The sequence below is a fragment of the Scardinius erythrophthalmus genome (genome assembly GCF_964197995.2).
Source record: "Scardinius erythrophthalmus genome assembly, chromosome: 20".
In the NCBI taxonomy this organism is placed as follows: Eukaryota; Metazoa; Chordata; class Actinopteri; order Cypriniformes; family Leuciscidae; genus Scardinius; species Scardinius erythrophthalmus.
The window spans coordinates 17,804,916-17,829,225 of NC_138240.1; the positions used below are offsets into that span (position 1 = coordinate 17,804,916).

The 24,310-nt window shown below is 38.7% G+C and overlaps 2 protein-coding genes across 4 annotated transcripts in view; both read left to right on the forward strand.

Annotated features, from left to right (window-relative positions):
• Nucleotides 1–10,817, forward strand: part of pgm5 (phosphoglucomutase 5) — a 28,695-nt gene extending 17,878 nt beyond the window's left edge. The window contains exons 8-11 of the mRNA XM_081349970.1: nucleotides 1,391–1,526; nucleotides 1,910–2,093; nucleotides 6,592–6,729; nucleotides 9,257–10,817. Of these exons, the coding sequence (XP_081206096.1) occupies nucleotides 1,391–1,526; nucleotides 1,910–2,093; nucleotides 6,592–6,729; nucleotides 9,257–9,346 (548 nt within the window). The 3' untranslated portion in view covers nucleotides 9,347–10,817. The remainder of the gene's footprint in view (nucleotides 1–1,390; nucleotides 1,527–1,909; nucleotides 2,094–6,591; nucleotides 6,730–9,256) is intronic.
• A 1,760-nt stretch (nucleotides 10,818–12,577) lies between these two features.
• LOC308680922 (breakpoint cluster region protein) overlaps nucleotides 12,578–24,310 on the forward strand; it is a 49,145-nt gene continuing 37,412 nt past the window's right edge. For 2 of the 3 annotated variants that reach the window (XM_081349375.1, XM_081349376.1), the window contains exon 1: nucleotides 12,597–14,531. In XM_081349375.1, coding sequence (XP_081205501.1) covers nucleotides 13,163–14,531 — 1,369 coding nt within the window. In that variant the 5' untranslated portion in view covers nucleotides 12,597–13,162. Of the gene's footprint in view, nucleotides 14,532–24,310 lie in introns of all 3 variants that reach the window. The other variant, XM_081349377.1, reaches the window with a different exon arrangement.

The following is a 24,310-nucleotide window of genomic DNA, read 5'->3' on the forward strand; positions in this document are numbered from 1 at the left end:
AGTATGTGCGAGTGTGTAAGTGTTTGGTGTTATTTTGAGGACCCCCTCAAAAACGAGATGTTCCATCTCAAGGGGTTATCCTCCAATAAAATGAAATGAAAATGTATAACCGATGTACACTCAACCAATGTGTCGCGCCAAATGAGTTCCTGCAGCATAATCATCCATCCATTTTCCAAACCGCTGGTCCAATGTGGGTCCAGCATAATGGTATAAATTCCTTTTTAATTGATTATTAAATTGTTTAATTAAGGTTTATACATGCTAGTTTCCATAGCTGCCAACTGTGCAAAACCAACACATTGTGCCAAATTCTGACCCCTGCCTGATTATAACCCCCTAGCATAGTTAGGTTTAGGATTAGGGGTGGGGTTAGAATTATGCAATTAGGTACTGACTTCAATAGGGGGGTACTAATTTGGCAGGGAGACGAAATTCAGCACGGCACCGGCGCACTCAGTGTCCGAATTCACTCACTCATTTTTATTCACTTTTCAAGTGGACTAGACCTATACTTGTGGACTAATGTGGGGAATAGTGAATGAGGGTATAAGGGGCGATTTAGAACACAGCTCTAGTTTTCTTTGATCTGTTTTCCTGACACTTGTTTGTTACTATGGTTCCTGATTAGTCCTCCCCTGTTCATTGTTCTGTTGATTGCCATCGATGTGTATTTAAGCCCTCAGTTTCTTCAGTCCTTTGTCTTGCGTTGATGTTGATATTGTTGTACTAGTGTTACTCCTTTTGTTTCCATTTCGTCTTGTCTTTTGGATTATATACACAGCAAGTGTGACAGTAACAAGGACGCTAAAGACCACAGCCACTAGCGTCGGTCGCTAATGCGACTCTTGAGACCAGGGGAGTGAGGTTTACCTGCAGGAGTGATGTTTACCACCATTACACTCACCCCCCTAAACCTCACTCCCATTTGGGTCACGGCACCAATGTAACCCCTTCCAGTTCTACTCACACACATGGGAGTCGAACTGGCGTTTCTTCCATGGGAGGCGGGTGCCCTAACAAGGAGGCTAAAGACCGCAGCCACTAATGTCAGTCTCTAGTGCGCCACACAAATATTAAGCAACTCTTTTCAACATTGATAATAATAATAAGAAATGTTTCTTGAGTACCAAATCAGCATATTAGAATGATTTCTGAAGGATCATTTGACATTGAATACTGATGTGATTGTGATAGCTTCGGAATTCAGCTTTGCATCACTGGAATATATTACCTATTAAATATATTAAAATATGCAAGAGTTATTTTAAATTGCAATAATATCACATAAGATTACTATTTACTGCATTTTTATCAAGTAAATGCAACCTTTTGAACGGTAGTGTAGATGGAATTTTGAAATATGTATCTCTTTATCTGTCTCTTTCAGGTTCAGACCACATCCGAGATAAAGACGGCCTGTGGTCAGTGCTGGTATGGTTGTCAATAATGGCAGTGCGTAACCTGGGAGTGGAGGGAATAGTGAGAGATCACTGGGCCAAAATGGGACGCAACTACTTCTGCAGGTGAGCTGAACCCAAATAAGCATCTTCCCAAGCGACAGTTCCTTCCCAAACTTCATTTCTAACATCAATCTCCAGGTCTCTCGGGACATTTCAGGATATTTCTTTGTGTATACATACAGTACCCACCCGCTCAATGGCTTTTCCTTTGAGACTGAGTAGGCAGTATCTCTTTATTGTGTGCCTGGATTGTTTTTCCCTTTCCCATACATGTTTCCCACATTCACCATATTTAGCTCTACTTGTAGATGTCATGTGAAAATCCTGGGAGCTCTCCAAATGGTCATGAAACAAGTATTTATTACTGTGGGTATTATTAGGCAACATCCATCTTTTACATTGATGTACTATAGTGTTTGTTGTATTTATTTCTTTTTATCTGCCAGGTTTGACTATGAAGGAGTGGACGGCAGGGCAGCGTATTACCTCATGAGAGATTTGGAGGCTGTTATCACTGATAAAGCTTTTACCACTCAGAAGTTTTCTGTGGGCAATAACGTCTACAGTGTGGAGAAGGCTGATAATTTTGAGTACATCGACCCAGTGGACGGCAGTGTGTCAAGGAAACAGGTCAGTTCAATACCTAGAGATGGCCTGTCAAGTTATAGTCACACTAAACTTTGAGCTTTATTTACTTCCATTCATACACATGGGAGATAGGAATCACTTCTTCATTTTATGTTGTTTATTTGGCAAAATACTGTGTTGCTAAATAGGTGTACAGTGCATTTTCAATGCGAGTTGAATGTATCTTTAAAAGACGTCTCATGCTTACCAAGGCTGCATTTATTTGATACAAATACTGTACAGTAAAAACAAAAATATTGTGAAAAATTATTACAATGTAAATATAATTGTTTTCTATTTTAATATATTTTAAATGTAATTTATTCCTGTGATGCCAAAGCTGAATTTTCAGCATCATTACTCCAGTCTTCAGTGTCACATGATCCTTCAGAAATCAATATGCTGATTTGGTGCTCAAGAAAAATGTCTTCTTATTATCAATGTTGAAAACAGTTGTGCTTCTGAATATTTTGTGAAAGCCGCAATACTTTTTACAGGATTTTTTGATAGAAAGTTCAAAAATAGAAATCTTTGTAACATTATAAATGTCTTTACTGTCAATTTTGATCAATTTCATGCATCATTGCTAAATAAAAGTAATAAGTATTAGTAAAAAATCTTTCTGACCCCAAACCTTTGAACGGTAATGTAAATAAAAAAATAAAAAACAGGTCTAAAACTCAGACTGGTCCTCACAGATAGTTGTACAAGTACACACACGCACGCACGCACGCACGCACGCATGCACGCACGCACGCACGCACGCACGCACACACACACACACAACACACACACTATGGTTTTATCTATGGTTTTAAATGTTGCAACTAAGTGAATTGACACATCACAACTTTATAATGTACGGTATGAGAAATGGATGTTAATTTTGAGATTTACATTTAACAGTGTTATTAAATTATGAATGTTTTTGCAAAATTAACTTTAAATGAGTATTTGATGATGGCTAAGTACATCTAAATTAAAAAAATAAGATAAAATGTATTACAGTGATGAGATCCAAACTACAAACACGATCATGCTTTAAACTGACTGAACAAAAGTAAATGAATCTTTACAACATGTGTCTTTAATTCATTTGAAGTCAACCATTATAAAAACAAATGTGCGCATCGGTCCCATAGCGCACCTTATTCATCTGAGATAATGGGGAAATGTCTGAGATTTTGCAGCTTAGTCGCTCGTATACAGAGCTGCCAGGGGGTTGTTGAGCATTAAGGTTTTATGTTCAGCAATTATATGCTATTTAGTGCGGCACGCGCACCGACCACCCAATGAACGTGGGCTCAAGTGGGATTCCTTGTTTGGGCATCCACATTCACACTTAGCTGCTTATGTGTGTACGGTGTGCGCGGCCTGGTTGAAATGAACAATACACAAGTGCCGCTGAGACTCTGTTCATATTTTCATTCAGCTGCTCTCTCTCTCACTCCTTTTTTGGAGGATGTGCTAAAGCACACGGAGGCGCACATGTGCTTGATAGTAACAGGAGAAGGATGTTTCGATGGATGCTTTATCTTTATCTGGCCTGGATTTGCTGTACTAAGATGCAGAGCCCTTGAGTGGTCTGTGTCACACACACACACGTGTAAATACTTGCGTAGCCTTGTGTTTGAAGTTTACCCAGCTGACTCACACTGTTCTGACCAGGAATGTGTGGAAACCACCTTTTCCCTCTCCAAAACAACCTCTCCAATCACAAAAAAGGATGTAGTTACAGCATCTACTAGCAGGGGCTAACTGGATGCCAAACCTTGACCTCTTGACATTAGCATTCACCCTTTGCCTTTCGACACCTCATCCGCTTCTCATCTCATTTATATCCTTGCAAACCAGCATATTAGAATGATTTCTGAATGATCATGTGACACTGAAGACTGGAGTAATGATGCTGAAAATTCAGCTTTGCTATCACAGGAATAAATTACATTTTAAAATATATTCAAAGAATACCGTTATTTGAATAATGTTTCACAATATTACTTTATTTTTGATCAAATGTGAATTTAACACATCTGATCTAACCTCATGAATTGGTGTGATTTCACACTGGTGACATGGGGTCACGGCCTGTCGTTCATTCAGTGGTCTCCCGTTGACCGAGGCGGCACAGTCACTCCAGTCATCCGTCCGGCGTCTCTACAGCTGAGTGTGTATTATTACAACAGACATTCCTCCCAGTGCCGGATTGTGTCAGCTGTCCCGGTCCTCTTCTCTCCTGGTCTGTGGGGGGGCCACCGAAGAGAAACTCAGCTGTCGGAGACCATGACATACGCAGATACACACACCAACATAGATATTACATCTATAACAGTGGTTCTGGTTTCGCTTTGGGATTTTATGTTGGACATCAGCATAGAGACAGAGCGCAGTTAGGCCACGCCCACACCGGGGGGGAAAACAGTCCAACCGTCTCCATTGACTTTGCATTGCGAGAGGCTGCCTCCTTGTCATTTCTTGCGTCTAACAAAAGACAGAAAAATGCCTAAAAGCTGCTGTGTGACAAAGTGTACAGCAAACAAGCTAAAAAACCCAGAAATAAGTTTTTATTAGCTCTCGACCCCAAACTGTCTGTCTGTCTGTCTGTCTGTCTGTTTGACTCTGTCTGTCTGTCTGACTGTCTGTCTGTTTGACTGTCTGTCTGTCTAACTGTCTGTCTGTCTGTCTGTCTGTTTGACTCTGTCTGTTTGACTGTCTGTCTGTCTAACTGTCTGTCTGTCTGTCTGTCTGTCTGTCTGTCTGTCTGTTTGACTCTCTGTCTGTCTGTCTGTCTGTTTGACTCTGTCTGTCTGTCTGTCTGTCTGTCTGTCTGTCTGTCTGTCTGTCTGTCTGTCTGTCTGTCTGTCTGTCTGTCTGTCTGTTTGACTCTGTCTGTCTGTCTGTCTGTCTGTCTGTCTGTCTGTCTGTCTGTCTGTTTGACTCTGTCTGTCTGTCTGACTGTCTGTCTGTCTGTCTGTTTGACTCTGTCTGTCTGTCTGACTGTCTGTCTGTCTGTCTGTCTGTCTGACTGTCTGTCTGTTTGACTGTCTGTCTGTCTAACTGTCTGTCTGTCTGTCTGTTTGACTCTGTCTGTTTGACTGTCTGTCTGTCTAACTGTCTGTCTGTCTGTCTGTCTGTCTGTCTGTCTGTCTGTTTGACTCTGTCTGTCTGTCTGTCTGTCTGTCTGTCTGTTTGACTCTCTGTCTGTCTGTCTGTCTGTCTGTCTGTTTGACTCTGTCTGTCTGTCTGTCTGTCTGTCTGTCTGTCTGTCTGTCTGTCTGTTTGACTCTCTGTCTGTCTGTCTGTCTGTCTGTCTGTCTGTCTGTCTGTCTGTTTGACTCTGTCTGTCTGTCTGTCTGTCTGTCTGTCTAATTGTCTGTCTGTCTGTCTGACTGACTGACTGTCTGTCTGTCTGTCTGTCTGTCTGTCTGTCTGTCTTACATGATTTTTGAGGCTGAGTGCATATCTGTCGCCTCTTTCTAATTTGGTAGCTTACTGCTTTCAAATGGCAGATTATTAGGGGAGAAACTTTGTACAAGCCACACTTTTTTTTTTTTTTTTACTTTTCACCTAACAAGATCTAAACTTCTCATTCACTCTTCATCTCATTTGCTGTCTCTGTGTAGTTATTGTTATATTTTTTTTTTTAGTTATTGTTACATGTCACTCATCCACTGCTGAGCAGTTGTCCAATTGGATCTTGCTCGGAAAATAGTTTTTCCTGTCATCTAGTGGACATTATTATGAACTACAAGTGTTGCTGTTTGGGAAATCCAAATAGTAGAGCTTATATTTTAATAAAATTACATTTTATAAGAGCTCCTAAGGAATGTGAATGTGCCATGTTGAATGTTTGACATATTTTCACATACAGTTTTATTTGTTCTTCACAATGCTTTTTGAAATGACATTGTGGTATAGCGTACTTGTCAGTGTTGGATAAGTCACACTAAAAAAGTAATTAATTACTAGTTACTAATGGCATCTTCAACAGTGTAATTAGATAACTATTCTCTCAAATGTACTGAATTACTTATTACTAATTACTTTCTGAATCAACCTCGACCAGCTGAACAAAAAAAAGGGTAGACATGAAACTGCTCTTTTTAATTCTATCAAATAACTAACATACAATTGCATAAATTATTCTTGAACTGACCAAAGTATTTAAAGGGAGAAGGTTACATTAGAAACATACATTTTAACATTAGACGGTAAATACTGATTGAATCCAGTATAGAATTGTTTTAGTCTATACAGTATTTAATGCAATTACGTACATCAGAAGACAAAATTAAGAGCAATCCCTTTACTTTTCAAGGAAAAAGTAATTCAATTACAGTAATGAATCACTTAGTAATGCATAACACCCGACGCTACTAGTTAATGATTTTGGCTGGTAACTGAAGGTTGTAGGTAAAAAAAAAAAAAAGCAACTTTATGATTAATCAGAATTTTTAGCACTAATATGAGCTGCATTTCTATTCCTGCACTTGTCCTGCAGGGCCTAAGGATCACCTTCACAGACTCGTCCCGAATCATCTTCCGGCTCAGTGGTTCTGGGGCCGGAACAGGGGTTACCATCCGCATCTACGCTGAGAGCTACGAGAGAGACCCGGAGAGACACAGCAGAGAGACTCAGGTGAAGACTTCACTCGAGTTTAACACAGCATCACTGGTGTGAAAGCTCAGCAGGAGTGATTTGTGCTTATGAACCAGTGCACTGCCAAAGTGCTTCGGAAGAAATAAAAAAAAAGCTTAGTTACAGTTTAGTTATGCAATGATAACAAAAGCATAACAAACATAACACTTAATAGGTAAGTGTAAAAGAAACCTTCCATGTGTAGCAATATTTATTAATCATAATGTGCTTCATTGCTGCCATAACATCATACAAATCTGTTATTGAAATATTTTTGCCACATATCAATTATTGATAAGTTAATTTGTTAATTTGTGACATGTCATCTACTGTATGTGGAAAAAGGTCATTTATTATCATAATGTGACCAATCAGAGGCAGAGCAGAGTAGGCTGTCAGAAAGGAGAGGTTAGAGAGATCGAATCCATATATGGAACGGATAAGCAAAGAGAACGGTTTGGCCCGACAGTGGAAAATAGGCTATTTATCGAACTGTTTCAGACACTGTGAGAAAAGATGTGATGCTGCAATGTATATTATGTGAATATTAAAGGGATAGTTCACCCAAAAATGAAAATGCTGTCATCATTTACTCACCCTCAAACATATGATTTCCTTTCTTCTGCTGAACACAAATGAAGATATTTTAAAGAAGGTTGGTAATTAAACAGTTGCTGGTCCCCATTGACTTCCATAGTATTTTTTTTTCCTACTATGGAAGTCAATGGGGTCCATCAGTCGTTTGGTTACCGACTTTCTTCAAAATATCTTCTTTTGTGTTCAGCAGAAGAAAGGAAATCATACAGGTTTGGAACAACATGAGGGTGAGTAAATGAGGACAGCATTTTCATTTTTGGGTGAACTATCCCTTTAAAGGTTTTTTTTTTTTTTTTTTTTTTTTACATTGAATGCATGTACACCTGTAGGTTACCTCCCAAACAAAATTAGGAACCTTTAAAATAGCATAATAGGGCACTTTAAAGAAACATTCCAAGTTCAGTTCAGTTCAGTCGACAGCAATTTTTGGCATAAAAATAATTTTGACTCATCCCTCGTTTTCTTAAAGCAGAAATCAAGGTTACAGTGACGCATTTACAATGGAAGTGAATGGGGCCAAATTGTGTACGTTTTAAAAGCATAAAAGTGAAGCTTATACTTTTATAAAAGTACTCACATATTCTTCTGTTAAAATTTGTGTATTGTTTGAGCTGTAAATCTGTATTAACAATTTTTACAGTAGTTTTAGGGGTTTATGTGTTATGTTGTCATGGCAGTAAAGTTGTAAAATTGAATGTAACTTTACAGAGAAAAAGTTAGTATCTCTTTCACACTAAAATCATGTTAACATGCATAATGTTCAAGTCTTCTGGCTGCACTATTGAAACAGTGAGTATTTTAATGGTCATTTAAGGTGACTTTTATTAAAGGGATAGTTCACTTTGAAATTAAATTTTGGTATGTTTTAGCTTACCTCAAGGGCATCCAAGATGTAGGTGTCTTTTTTTCCGCAGTAGTTTCAATTTTGATATTTTTAGGTCAAACCGTTCTTGTCTGACAGTCATATCATGCAGGTCTATGGTCACCCCCTCAAAGAGCATGCGCAGAGTCCAAATTAAAACAATTCCCCATCGTCCAAATTAAACAATTCCCCATCGTAAGTACACATTGATGGCCTAAGACACGAAACGAGCGGTTTGTGTGAGAAAACGAACAGTATTTATATCGTATATCAGTATTTAGGGCGCGGGCGCTTCAGATCACTTGGACGTGGCTGTGTTACAAGAGCTAAAAACGATATAAATACTGTTCGTTTTCTCACACAAACTGCTCGTTTCGTGTCTTAGGCCATCAATGTGTACTTACGATGGGGAATTGTTTAATTTGGACGATGGGGAATTGTTTTAATTTGGACTCTGTGCATGCTCTTTGAGACAGTGACCATAGACCTGCATGATATGACTGTCAGACAAGAACGGTTTGACCTAAATATATCAAAATTGAAACTACTGCAGAAAAAAAGACACCTACATCTTGGATGCCCTTGAGGTAAGCTAAAACATACCAAAATTTAATTTCAAAGTGAACTATCCCTTTAAGTCAACATAGCAATAAAGCAATTTTTTGCTTTTATTAAGAAAAACTAAATTATTTTTGTCATTACTTACTCACCCTCATGTTGTTCCAAACCTGTATGCGTTTCTGTCTTCTGTTGAACACAAAAGAAGATATTTAAAAAAATGTTGGTAACCTGAAAATTTAAGGCACCCATTGTCTTTCATAGTAGGAAAAAAATACCATGGAAGTCAATGGGGCCCATCAACTGTTTGGTTACCGACATTCTTTAAAATATCTTATTTTGTGTTCAACAGAAAAAAAGAAACTGGAACAGCATGAGGTTGAGTAAATGATGACAATTTTTATTTTTGGGTGAACTATCCCTTTAATGCCGTTTAATGCAGCCACTCCATTAACTGTGTCTCATGATACTGGCAGTCTATTTAACAAGCCCTTCTTTTGACCGTTGTAGGTTGTGCTGGGTCCTCTCATTGCCATTGCTCTAAAAATCTCCAACATCCACGAACGAACTGGAAGCCGAGGCCCCAGTGTGATCACCTGAGACCAATCCAGCAGCACACACACCAGGGGCCAAATTCACTTTCCTCACTCACGTCTGATCCGTCTTCATTTGTGCCTTTTACCCTAAACACCACAAAGAATGTGCCAACTCTTCGTTTTGCTGCTCTTTTACCATTTCTCACCTTTTCCTTTCTCCTCTCTCATTACAAGGGCCCCTGTGAGGTTTTCTCTTCTTTTGCACATTTATAAACTCATGCAAACCACACACACACACAAAAAAAAAAAAAAAAAAAAATCCAAAGGGAGCAAAGCGTTTTCTTCATGCTCACGCAAAGACTCCTTTACTGTGTTTAATTCAACAAGAATGAGGTTAGAAACAGAACATATATAGACCACTTTGTGTTTTGAATCAGCTGCATGGGGTCTAAAACTTAAAACCTGTTTGCCTGTATGCCTTTGTTTACAATGTAGCTGTTACAAAGAAAAGTAGGCCTATTCAATGCAATCGATGAAACGAGGGAGCAATGCTGTTCAGTATTTACTTATTTCCGTGGAATTCACGTTAGAAACACAACATCATAATCTGTGCAACAGCTAGAGCTGGGACCTCATTTCTAAAATGTTACATTTGATCAAGTTCATTTCTAAAATGTGAGTATCCTACGTGTGATTCAGAGAACGTACGCCTCTGTTCCAGATGTGAAATCTAGAAAAATCTAGAAAACGCCCCCTAATTAATGTTATTTGCAACAGTCGTCGTCTAAATCCTTTACTTGAGAATGGCAAACTGTAAGAATTGCTTAGATTTCCAAATACCTGCAGTACTCTGACTTCACCACAAGACATTGAACATTGCAGTGGATTTTTGCACGTTTTATAATGAGGCCCCTTATGTCTAACAACGAACCACTAAAATAATAAACATAAAGATTGTCTTGAAGAACGGTTGTGCTATAATTTTACGTTCAATCTTGTAATCTGCTAACACTGGTTTTGATTTGCAATTTTCTGACCACTTTCCGAAACGTCCGCCAGATTAACTTAGTGGCGTGAATCAAAGTAAGAAATGTTTTAAAGGAACGTTTGGCTATGAATTGGTCCGCTTAAATTATGCTTAGTTATTTTGTTGAGCTTTCATTTTTAAAATCCTGCATGAATCAGTTTGTGTTTAGTGTCAGATGGATTATGTGCATTCCATTGTGTGATGAGAAACATGCCTCTAAGTGTATTATTATTTGTATTGTTATTATTACATAACATTTCAAATATTCTTTTTTGAGCCAGAACATTTATCAGTGTTTAAGATATTTGTGAGGATTTAAAAATTCTGTTGATCCTAAAAGTGCAAGTCCCTTAAAACCCTTTACAAATTACTCCAAGGTGAAAACAAATGCTCCCTTTTAAATGCTATTTTGATGGAGGATAGAAAAAAAGTTAATGACTACAATGGCATTAGCTGTAATTAATTTTGTATCCTAAAACGTGCATAAATAAACTTCATCTTTTGTGTGTCCTGGCTTCTTGTTATGGTCATACAATCAGTGAGGTCAAAACCTCATACATGTTATTGCTGTCTATCTTCTGTCTTATTCATTTCACTTCAGAATATTCAGTCAAGTATAATAATTAATATTAATAATTAGATTTACCAAATGTAATTATGCTGTCTTAAAACAACTCAGATGCAAGCTGAAGAAAAATCTGCTGAAGATTGCAATTCACATCTCAACTATTAGCTGGAGGGGAGTTCGACATGCCTGGTGAGTTGCACATGAACAAATTTATGATTACAAAGAATGCCTACTACCGGTAGTTAAGGTTAGTGAAGGATTAAAGGGATAGTTCACCCAAAAATGAAATTGATTTACTCACCCTCAAGTCATCCTAGGTGTATATGACATTCTTCTTTCAGACAAATACAATCGTTATATTATAGTTATAGTTAAATAAAAAAAATGTCCTGGCTCTTCCAAGCTTTATAATGCAGTGAATGGCCGTTTCTGTTTTGAAGTCCATAAGGGCATCTATCCATCATAAAAGTGCTCCACACTGCTCCGGGGGGTTAATAAAGGCCTTCTGAAGCGAAGCAATGTGTCTGTGTAAGAAAAATATCCATATTTAAAACTATAAAGTAAAATTACTAGCTTCCGGCCAAACAAACATACGGATTCCCCGTAAGTCTAAAGCGTGAGTAATATGACGTACAGCTGATATTTACCCTAAGCCATGACGCTCTACGCTACTTCCGACACAAGTTGCGTAAGTTGCGCATAAGGTGCAAGTAGACTGCGTATGGCCGTTTGGATGGAAGCTATGAAATTTTACTTTTTAACGTGTTAAATATGAATATTTTCCTTACACAAACCCAGCGCTTCGCTTCAGAATGCCTTTATTAACCCCCCAGAGCCGTGTGGATTACTTTTATGATGGATGGACTTCAAAACAGAAACAGCCATTCACTGCCATTATAAAGCTTGGAAGAGCCAGGACTCTGATTGTATTCGTCTGAAAGAGCTCATGTGTAGGCATGTGTCTGGTTTATGTTTAGTTTATCTTTAGAAAAAAAGCATTTTCTATTTCTAAATCATAGTGTCAATGTTTGAATTCATTCGTCAGCCTTAAAATGTTAACAGGATAAATAGACAAAATAGAAAGTCAAACAGGATTCAGATGAGAAATAGAAACTTCAGTCTCCATCTTATAAAACACTGACAGACACACAGATATAACTTCGAGACGGGGAAAAGGCGAGATGGGGAAATGGGACCAAGACGAAGGAAACTTGTATACAATCAAAACGATCAAAAGGTTCAACTGCTGTTCCATACATAGACGCTAGATGGAGACAAGTTCACAAGACATCATGCATGACATCCGAAAATGCCACAGCAGTTTACAATCAAACTGTCTGTCAGGTGTATTAGAATAAGTTTAAACATTTCGCAGAAGCGACTTTTTTTTTCTTTTTATAAATATATTGATCGTGTCTTGATAATGTTAAGTATCTAATATCTGCATGCAACTAAAAAGAACATATGCGATAAATCCTACACGATATCGAGTGTTTCTGTAAATTCGTTTTGGCGGTTGCAGCAACGAAGTAAGTGGAAAAACAGCTCGCTAGTTAAGCGTCGCAAACAGTTTTTGCACGTTTTCTTTGTCTTTGTTGCTAAATAACCGAATCTGTGTCTTTAAACTGAGATTGTCTGTGCAGTCAGTATTAATCATGTACTCGTCTAGTCTAGTCCCACCTCTTCCTGCAGCAGCACAGAGAGAGAGAGAGAGAGAGAGAGAGAGAGAGAGAGCGAGAGCGAGAGCGAGAGCGAGAGCGCGAGAGCGCAGATACAGTCTGATGTTAGTCTAATGTAGTGACGGACAGCGATGCCAGCGGTAACCCTGCAAGAGTACAGCGCATCTCTGAGAAATATCGACGTTTGAGAGAATAAAAGCACAATTTTCTGGTAACTTCTTTGGATACGTCACTGAAATGACATTTCAGCCTCTAACATGACTGAGAAGTGAATTTTGTACGCGAAACTGTTTATAAAGGATTTTCAGTCATCGTTTGCCAAATAAATGGCATGAAACACGGATGTCAATAGACGTTTGAAGTGCACATGGATGTTACGACTCTGCTTGTTGTGTATGGAGAAAATTGTGCGTCTTTCCAAGATCAGCTGAGTAAGTGTCTATCAGATGTTGAGATTATGCTATGCATGTACACAGGACAAGTTATAACTCAGCTGTAGGATATGAAGTTATAAATCACCATGGCTTTGGGTGTATTCTTACAAAAAAGTGGATTTTAATGTGTAATTTTTCCCCCACTAAAAAAGTAAACCAGCAGTAAGCAATCATGGTAGAACCTGTTGGCTTTGTGGAAGCGTGGAAAGCTCAGTTTCCTGACTCAGATCCTCCTGAGATGTCTTTGAACTCTGTTGGAGACATTGAGCAGGAGTTGGAGAAATGCCGAAACTCTATTAGGCGACTGGAGATGGAAGTTAACAAGGAGCGTTTTCGAATGATCTACCTGCAAACACTTCTGGCCAAAGAGCGGAGAAGCCATGACTCTCAGCGTTGGGGCTTCAGTAGGGCGTCGCAATGTGAGCGTAAGCCGGCATCCACGGACGTCCATCCTCAGAAAGCTGATGAGACCAGGTGTCTCCCAGCCAAACTGAAGCACACGACCGCAGAGGAGGAGAGTCGTGAGTCTCAGCCGTGTGTTGAGGTGGGGGGATGTGATATCTCAGACCTGGACAGGCAGAAAAACAGAGATGGTGAGACTGACTGGATGTCTCCATACAAAAAAAGAAGTGTTGAAGCTCCACTCAGACCCATTGCTTCACGTGGACCTGCACATCATGAGGCGGATGGCGTTCCAGAGTCTCCACCGAAGGAAAAAGCCACCACAGGGTTGGGTGTCGCTGCACTTCGGTCAAACTTTGAACGCATCAGGCGAGCCAATTCCCAAACATCTAGCGAGGGGAAAAGCGAGAGGCCTTACTACGTCAATATGGAATACCACCAAGAAAAGGGTCTTGTCCGGGTCAATGATAGAGAAGTCTCGGAGAAGATAAGTAGTTTGGGCAATCAAGCTATGCAGATGGAGCGTAAAAGGTCTTTGCATTCTGTCCCGGGTAATCTGTCCACTGCTTTCGGGGATGTCCATAAGCCAGAGCGGTCACATGAAAGAGCATCAGAGAGTGCCTACAACTGTGAGTACGATGAGGCTGACCTGAACGCTGGGTTCCTCAAGGACAATTTAATTAGACTTAATGGAAGAAGAGCAACTCAGCAGAACTGGCACCAGTCTGACTGTCAGCCCTATACGACCGTTTATGTGGGGGGCATTATGGGAGATGGAGAGGAACTGCACTTGACGTGGCCCAGACGGTCTTACTCACCTGGGAGTTTTGAGGATGGATACACGCCAGATTGCAGCTCCAATGAAAACCTGACATCCAGCGAAGAAGACTTCTCCTCAGGGCAGTCCAGCCACGTGTCCCCGAGCCCCACCGCCTACCGAATGTACAGAGAGAAGAGTCGCTCTCCATCCCAGCACTCCCAGCAGTCGTTTGAGAGCGGCAGTCCTCCTACCCCACAGTCCCAAAAGCGTCTCAAGCAACAGCTAGCGCTCTCCGAGGCTAATGTTGTTGGTGTCCGCAAGAACTGGCCCACTGACGGAAGCTCCAACAACTTCAGCAACAGTTTCCATGGAGATTTAGGTAAGACAACATTCTTGCAGTGTTTACGTTTGTATGTCCTGTAGGGTCTGTTTGGTGGGCCTTTTGTAGGATTTCACTTTCCCACAGTGGGAACATATTAAGAAAAGGCTCCAAGATCCATTATAATGACATTTTATGTTTCATATTGGTCTTTTAAGAGGTCATTACTCGCTGTTGTGCAACCCTTCTAACATGTATCAGATTTTGTCGTCATGTGTTGAGTATTACAGGGGTTTCAATGTTTAAATTTTTGATGCCAGTTATGATGACCCCCTTGTGAAGCATTCCCTTCCAAAAATATAATGGCATAGGCCTACACATTTTCATTCATAAAGGCGTATTATATTGTTTGAGGAAAACTATTAAATAATTTTTTGAAGATTTGGCTTATATGTTGTCAATGTACTAAATCTAAAGCAAATGGTTAAAATATTATTTAGAAAATATGTATTTTGCTTTAATTGGATGCGTATTTAAAAATATTTTACATATTAATATATAAAATATTTGAAAAATATTTTTGCTGAAAAAAATATTCTTTTGGTTTTGGCCAGCCTGTAGAATACATAATGAAACCGTAATATCATCAGATTTGGTAAATGTGTTATAAATGTTTGATTTTTTTTTTTATTACATTTAAAAATATTTAGTTAATGTCTTCAGTTAAGAAATTATGACCTAAAAATGCACAAAAATGCATTTTTTCTCTCTCTCTTTCTATCTCAAATTTCCCCACTGTCCTCAAGCACCCCTAAAGTTTGAAACCCCCTGGACTTTTAGGCAGATAATGAGGCAAATCCATGTTGTGTTTGTCGGTTTTTAAGAACAGTACCAATCCTATAGTACTATATTTCTTCTTTGTGTTAGCTCTCCATGTGGTTTCTCCCTTTCCTTATCTCGCTGTCATGATACGACTGGTCTGATCTGCAGTGTTTGAGGCCAAGAATGGCCTGAGGCAGTGCAGTCACTCGCTCTCTGTCCACCCAGAGTGTTTATGCATCACTTCACATTAATGTTGTTGTCCTGCCAAGGGCTAATTAACCCAAAGGGGTCGTCTACTATGGTGAATTTAGCAAGGCTTTTTGTTGGGGGAGGGGGGAAAGACAAGAAACAAATTAAGAGACGGACTGAAGATACAGAATGTCAATTGAGCAGACATCTGTGGTTTTATTGGTTTGAATGGAAACACACAAAACACATTTTGAATGTGAGCTGTAATGCATTTGAATGCTCACCATGCAAATGGCATGTAGCTTTACGTTAGCTAATATTCAGTCTTGGTTTCCTCATGAATTGAGGGTCACTGCAATGCAAAGAAGAGGTTATTTGAAGCAAAGTGTCAGTGTGAAGCAATCTTGTGTTTAGAAATAGTTTTGCTTTTAATCATTTCATTTTCACATTCGTTTGCACTCTTTTGTTGTAAGTTCAACAACCGTTGAAGCAAACATTAGCCTCATATGTTTGTTCACTCATGTTCTGTTCAGATTGCATGTATGTTTAGGGTTCCAGAAACCCCAGTGATACAACACTGTAAAAAATTATATGATGAATAAGTTGTGACAACATATGTTTTTACATTGCTTTAACTCCTCAAAATACGGTTTCCACTTTTTTTTAAGTTATACAAGATTCAACTCATTTTTTTAAAGTCAGTTTAATGTAATTTAAGTTGAAATGACTTAAACATCCAATTGATTGTACTTAAAAAATTACTTTTTAAGCAACCTTTTTAAAAATTTGGGGTCAGCAAGGATGTATTAAATTGATCAAAAGTAAAAGCAAATAGCCTACCTTTACATTGTTACAAAAGATTTCTGTTCTTTTTTATTTTATTCATCAACATATCCTTAAAATGTTTATCGCAGTGTCCACAAAAATATTAAGCAGTTCAACTTTTTCTAACATTGATAACAATAATAAGCAATAAATAAGCATAGTAGAATGATTTATGAAGGATCGTGTGACAATGAATAATTGCCACAAAAATCAGCCTTGCATCACAGGAATAAATTACATTTTAAAATATATTCAAAATCAAATAGAAAACAGTTATTTTAAATTGTAATATGTCAAAAAATGATGTTCAAAAAACAAAATAAATAAATAAATTGTATTTCAAATAAATGCAGCCTTGGTGAGCATAGGACATATTCTCATAGAGAACATTTGAAGCATGTTTTCTTATTAATTTATTAAAGGTCATGTAGATATGTCATAGCAAGACATATGAACTGCTGAGCCTTAGAGTCTCATACCTTAAACAGAACATTAGAGTTAAATGATTAAGCAAGAGCAATGTATCAAGAGAGATACATCGTTTCATTGTTCATGTTGGTTCACATCTTTTGTTTTATAATGTCTTTACTTCCCCACTTTGCCTACAATTGGAGACTTAATGTCTTATAATATGTGATGATAATGAAGATCTATAATATAGATAAGACAGTAACTCTTTAAGTACAAATTTTTAACTGCACATTTGCGAATTTGACAAAAATGACAGAAACCGATAAAAGACTACAGAGCTAAGAGCCTATTTCTCTCCTATCAAGCAGAAAAGAGCTCATCAGCTCAGTCCAAGCTGTAGTTACGTAAGCAGAGCGCAGAGCTGCGAACTCAGCACGCCACAAACAAATTGCAAATGATCAGTGTTATGTTGCGTTTTAACAGCAGGATCGTGATTTACACCAGTGGGAAGTGTAGCCATTCTTCAGTCTGTCTCTACACTTTCTCCAAATTCTTTTCTGCATTCTTAATCGAATGCCCTCGAGCCGTTCACAAACCGCACTGTCGAGTCTTGCGAGATTGTTTAAACTGCCTCTGTTAGATCCGTTACTCTGAGAGAGAGATCAGAGAGCATGATGCACAGATTTTAGTCCTCGAAAACCTCAGTCACGCTCACCTAGTGCCCCTCCCTCGAGTAAACAGCAGCGGACAGTGCAGCCACGTGCGTTTGTCAAACAAGCACATGCTGTGCCACACTGTGGTGACTGCCCTGACATTTTTGAAGCGTCATGCATTGTATATAGTCAAGAAATTAACGGTTGCATGCCAGAGGTTATTTCGCAACAAGGAAAAGATATATCTTCATGGAAATCCCTTGAGGAAACACCAATAATAAAAATGTTTCCTCAGATCTTTTCTGTGGTAAAACAGTAACTTTTCAATCATGTTTTATAAGACATATATCATGTTTTACAGTCAAAAGTGTTGTGCTTTGTGGGCTCGGAATGGATTGTGTTTGACTTTGTGGGCATTATGCTGACAGAACCAGCCAGTGAATGAGATCAGGTGGTTCTTACAGTTTTACTGTGTGCCATTTTTCCTGGGAAGCTAAATCTGGCAGGTTTCCCTTCCGTCAACTCGGTGTTAAAAGTCACCTCTTAGGAACAGACCGGCACTGGCAGACAACATAATCCTGCCTGTATTATTAAAATAAACAGTCCTTTGTTAAAGTCCTCCTCACAAACTCTTGAGTTACACCATGCATGCTGGCTTGAGCAAAAAAAGTACTTTTTAGACTTTTGGGTTTTGCATGGCCTGTCTGTCTATCTATCTATCTATCTGTCTGTCTGTCTGTCTGTCTGTCTGTCTGTCTGTCTGTCTGTCTGTCTCAAATTTAAGTTAATTGCAATTTTACTTCCTTGCATTCAAATTCAAGTTGAAATTCTGTATCCTCTTTGTTACCTCAATTCAATTTCAGAAATTAAGTTGATATTTAAAAGGCATTCTCAATTCAATTCTAAATGGTGCACCCACCATCCTTCTGCATGGAAAGGGTAACAGGTGGTAGTGCATTTTATCTTTGGTTTAACATTATTTTAAGAAAAGTTCTTTATTATTTTGAAACCATTTGAACTTTGCAATCAGAATCTGTGGTCTGCTTTCAGTAAGCCTTTGGGAATGGCGAAAGGTATTTGATGGCTCTCATCCCTCTTGTTGTTTTTCCGTTTTATCATCTGCCAGAGCCCATAAATCCAACGAAAGCCTCAACATCAGAAATACCGCTCATACAACATCAAACGTGCACCATGTGCGCATAAAGCCTGACAGCAGTAGCGACCGCTGCATGTAATTTGCTTCTTTTCTAACAGTCTACTTATGTGGTCAGCTGTAATTTTGCACTACTGATGCCCTAAGACACGCTAACTGGCCCTTTTTGAAAGTGTGACTGTTTGCGTGTCACCTGTTGTCCTGGGGGTTGGACTGTGTAAACGGGGGCAGGGCTGAGACCCGGCTGGCGTGGGTCCAGCTGGCACCACCATCACCAGCTGCAGGGGAAAGAGCGGATCTTTTTCACTGTCATTTGATGGGAGGAGCTTTTCCTCACAGAATCACAAACACAATGGTGTGTTATTTTACATAGCACAGATGTAAATGCATATATAGGGAGATACTGAATGTTTGGGAAGGAAATATTGAAGCTTGTCCTGTATTTATTTTATTTTGAGTGTACCTTTACAATGACAATATGTACAGTTAAGAGGAACACCTGACAAAAGGAAATAGATAGATGAATCTCAACGATTCTCAACAAACAGATGTGACTGGCACAAGTCTGTAAATTGCAGTCGGTGTACCAAAAATGCCTCTTCCTTTTTACACAATGTGTTTGCTTATGTCACAAAGGCAGAATAGTCTCTTGATTACAGAGGACGATGTCAATGACGGAAATAGTTGCAATGGGGCCCTGTTGGCAAGAGTAAACAGCAGCATCGTGAAACTATTCCAGTGGTGTTGTTATTTCAAATGGACACTGAAGAACTGGCTTTTCTGGGGTTTGCAGTCAGTGTTTTTCTGGTTTCCTGTGGATTATGTTGACGTTTTAATTGGGTTTAAAGTCGTTCCCTACCCTTTCCAATTTCATAATGTCAGATATTTTAGAGGAAACAGGATATTCAACAAGAAAAGAAACTACTGGTCAAGAATTTGGGGTCAGAATGTTTTTTTACAAAAAGAAATGTATACTTTTATTCAGCAAGGACGCATTAAATTGATAAAAAGTGATAAAGACATTTACCTATAAAAACACAAAATATTTCTGTTTCAAATAAATGCTGTTATTTTGGACTTTATATTAATCAAAGAATCCTAAAAAAAATGTATCACTGTTTCCACATTTTGGGATACTGCATAAAAATCGCTAGATGAAACACCAAGATGCACATAAATGAAAAAAATGTGCATAAAAAGCGTATGTGCTCAATTGAGGTGGGGAAACGCATATACCGAATAAATCCCTCGAGGCTCAACAAAAAACTCACGTGACTACCTCAACAGAGGATGTGATTGAATAAACTGGACTAACCAGCGGGCCAGTTTCATTGCACAACATCTCAAATGTTACTTTTGGTCATTCTGAAATGCCTGAGCATTTTGATCTGTCATCAAAATGATTTGGTTTAATTCCCTCCCAGAACCGCCTCACACGATTACGTTCCCAAACACCAGCATCTGAACTCAAGAAAACATGACAGTTTATTGCGTTTCGTGTGCACGCTCTGAGACGCAAGTCATTCATGATGTAGGAAAAAAGAGACACTGTGGCTTCCCCAATTGCAGCAACTTCCATTTTTATTATAGATAGTTTGTGCCAATTCCCCAGGAAGTGAAGATTTTGTTCTTTTGAACACATGGGATGGAAACTGTGCTTTTTTTCCGCAAATGTTTTATGCAATGTTGAGATTTTGCACACAAGTTCAATTCGCAGCTTTGGGTGTAAACATAGCTACTGATAAATAAAAAAATCAGCCAATAACTAATTTTATTAGTTGATATATCGTGCATCAGTTTTCTGAACTATGTAATTTTCCATTACTTCATTTTATTCATGACATTTAGCACAATCAAAGAATCGTGACAGTGTTGTGTGCTTTCTTTGAGATCTTCCGAACAGTGCAGTCTTGTTATTTTAACGTGCTGTACATTGTGTGGTTCTCCTCTTGCTCAGCCATGTCACCTCCCGTCCTAATTCTACACCAGTCCCTCTCGTTTGCCACAGGACCACCCCCCTCCCTACATTTCCCCTAGCAGCGTAACCTATATCCGACCTCATTTTTCTGTTCTGTCTGATCCCCTGTGATTCACTGTAACATCATAACCCTCTCTGTACTACCACAAAGGGTTTGTCCTTTTGCCTATCTTCAGATCTGCTCAATCGATGTTAACTCATAAGGCCTGCTGTATCATATTTGATACGCACATTTCTGAGGCCTCTAAATTATCAACATGAAAATCTGTTGTACACTATCTACAGTACATGCCTTCTGTCGTCTGATTGATAGTTTATACTTGTTTTAGCAACTAAAAGGCCTTTTTTGTATAGCCTAATTCTAAAAATTCTATTATAAATTAAATGTCAGAACAACTTTTATTGTGATATTTTAAGATGAACACTCACAGCATCAGCAACTTGGGTTTGCTTGACTATCCATAAACTTTATAGTAAAATCATGTTAAAATATGTGTATCAAATACGATGCAACAGGCTTTGAGGAACGTTTATCTCTCAATCCTCATGTATTTTATTGCATTGTATGTTTTGCCCCTTATATAGTCTGCTATACTGTTATAAAGATCTAATTGAATTGCATTAAAAGCTCAGAATTTCATTTTTCATTTTTGGCCATATAACTATTAGCAACTGGTGTTTTTTTTTTCTTCTCCTTGAGTATTAACTCCATATTCTCATATATCATACTATATGTGCCATAAAAGCCTGATGTATCATAATGCAAACTTTTTAAAATATATTTTTATAATAATATTTTGTGTTAAAATACATTATAATCTTAGGCTACTAGGCTACAGCTTTTGTTTAGCGCTACTAATGAGACTTTCTTGTAAGTTTAATAAAACAAGCAAACTGAAAAAATAAAAAAATGAAAGTGCAAATTATTATTTTTTTATTATTATTAAAAAACAACAACAACACATGAACTTTACAACCAGTGATAATATAAAAGACAAAGTTTAACTTCTTTTTCAACTGTTCCTCAGCTTTGTGCCCTGAACCCCTCAGGGGCTTACCCAGCTTCCCTGGTGGGACTGAAAGGACCTTCTGTGCTCGTTCCCTATAGTGTTTATGGAATGTCTCAGCTGCTTGAGAAGTGCGGTAAATACACGGCTAATGAAAAGTAAAGTGGCCCACGAGCACAGGCACTGACCCCTGGGGGCTGTTGCGTAGTCATGTGTGTGGAAAGTGGTTGGTGTAAAGTGCAGCCTGGAGGTGTGCAGGGCTTCAGACAAGACAAAAAAAAACATACATTTTAGATGACAAATTACCATATCACTTGATAAAGCTGGTTGTTCAACAGCACTTCAGTTCATGGAGTGTATGCATAGCTTCTTACTTAAAGCCCTCCTGTAGTCAATACTTTTAACCCTCTAAAACTAATCATCTATCATTAAAATGACATATTTAAAAGTTTTTTTTTCCTGTGAAAAAATGTATTGATGTCTTAAAATAGCTTGAATGTACGACCTTGCTTCATTTAGTATACTCCATGAATATGCAAATTAGCCCCGCCTCCACTCACTCACACCAGCTCAGAATACCAGATCCACTCGCTCAACTTTACTGTAGTAAACGCTGGTGTAGGAAACACAAACAAACTGTGCGATACGATTGAAATATGAACGCAACACGGACCAAAGACGTAAACGAACCAACAGGAAGTTGAGACCCTGAAAAGGACAGAACGCTCACACATACCTGTTTTTTTTTTCCCCCGTCATAGTCGCGATGTTGCCATCACAGTTCGGTACATGCATCAGAACCGCGTCTCCTCGCAGCAGATCTTCATTTGTGTGTGTGACGGAGGGATTCCTGCCGCTGTTTTTACTCCTTTACACATTTTATAAGCTCTTCACAAGTTCTCAGCTGGTCAAAATAGCATCATATGTATGCATATATATGCATATATGCACATACAACGAGCGCATTTATCCCAGCACACAGCATTGTTTCGGATATTCGGTAAGTTCTGTCGCGAAAAATAAGTCATAAAAGCCGACACAATCTGTTTTAGTCACAATCTGTAGACCTGACGTGTGGTGTTGGCTGTGTTTGTGTCACTCAAGTGACTTGAGCATTTTATTAAGCTTTGATATACCCTGTTCCCACTCAGATCTATTTAAACATCTTTAATGAGCATGTTTGGTAGTCCCACCCTGATTCTCATTAGCTCTTCTCAACCTATCTGATAAATAAAGACGATTTAATGACTGTGGTGTGGTCACTTTGATTCATCCTCCTTCATAATGAAAGCAGGCGATGGACGATGGAAGTGTTTTGATGAAGCATGAGGGAACTGGCCATCAGCCAAACCAGCAGGCGTTGTGTGGTTAAACACATGCACTCCTCCGGTCCAGCAGTAGAGCCACCCTTTCCCAGGCCCTGAGTTTTTATTTGGATTCAGTATGTGGATGGGATTTGCTTATAAAGTCTGTTTGGGATCTCCGAACAATTGAGTAAATTTGGCCTGTACACTATCCCTTTCCACAGTGCGAAATAAGCAGAAACGTTTCACTGCTGATTTATTGAAGGCTTAAGCTTGAATACCGCAGAGTCTTTAGTTGCCATGCCAACTCCTGGTTTTATGTTCTTACCAATGCTTAATTGCTTAGATGGTCGGTTTAGATATTAAAATGTTGGTCAGACTAATTGTTTTCTCCTATTGTGATGACATCATTGCACTGAAAAACGTTTTGAAGTAACTATAAGATGTGTTGAAGAGTTAAACGTTGCCAACAGGCTGCGTTTGTTAGGACTACACTGTAAAAAAGATTTTTTCGAATTTGTAAATAAAAAAAATATTGTGTTTACAAGTATGTTTTACAAGAAAATACTATTTCAGTCTTTCACTTAATGTGTTACTTGCTGTTTCTTTCAAACTATTTGTGATATGTACTAGCAATTTCTGAGTGAGAATTGTTTCTAGACCATTTTTTTTCAGTGTATGTGCTTCTAAAGGGAGAAAGAGATAGAGCGTATTAATAGTGTTGTAGAAAGCTTTTTATGCTAGGAAAAAGCAAACAGGATTGGACATTGTCCTATGTTGATCCTTTATACAGTGCATAAGGCATCCCATTAATCGACTTGCCGCTATTTTTCCTCCAGAATAGATCTAAACAAATCTTGTATTGACTCCTCAACTGGCTGCCCTAAGTGAATTGCCTTTGACGGAGGCTATTTTTTTAGTTGCCTCTTGTAGCCATGCAAATGTGTCTGCGTGACTTTCTGGTAAAATCCATTTCCACCCTCACCCGCATGACCGCCCGCCTCCCCAGTGACCTTGCTGTCGAGAGCTTCATTGATTTACTGAAGAAGCAAATCCTTTTAACACCATGCCACTTTTCTCCTTACTCTCAGAGGCATCTCCTGAAATCGATGTGTGTGTGTGTGTGGAGTGAAGGCCAGTATTCATCATTAACCCGTACCAAACAGGTGCTGTATGTTTGAATGTAGATGTCACACTTGCTTTATTTGCCTGGGAAGTGTTTGTGCCGCAAGGAAACGGGGACCAAATATTTGTGTATTTTGAAATGGCAGTAAAAGGGAAGATGAGCTCTGTTTGTTTTAACCGTTTCATCAAGTTGAGTTCATAAAAAGTGAGAGTACTAGATTGTTAATAAATATCTTTAAAATATCTCTAACTCAGGTCTTCATCAGGCCAAGATAGATGTATAGATGTACAGATGGATGCATGGAAAGAAATTGGATTTTTCAAAATCCAATTTCAAAGCATCAACAAGTTCTTCAAACAAGTAATAAAAAC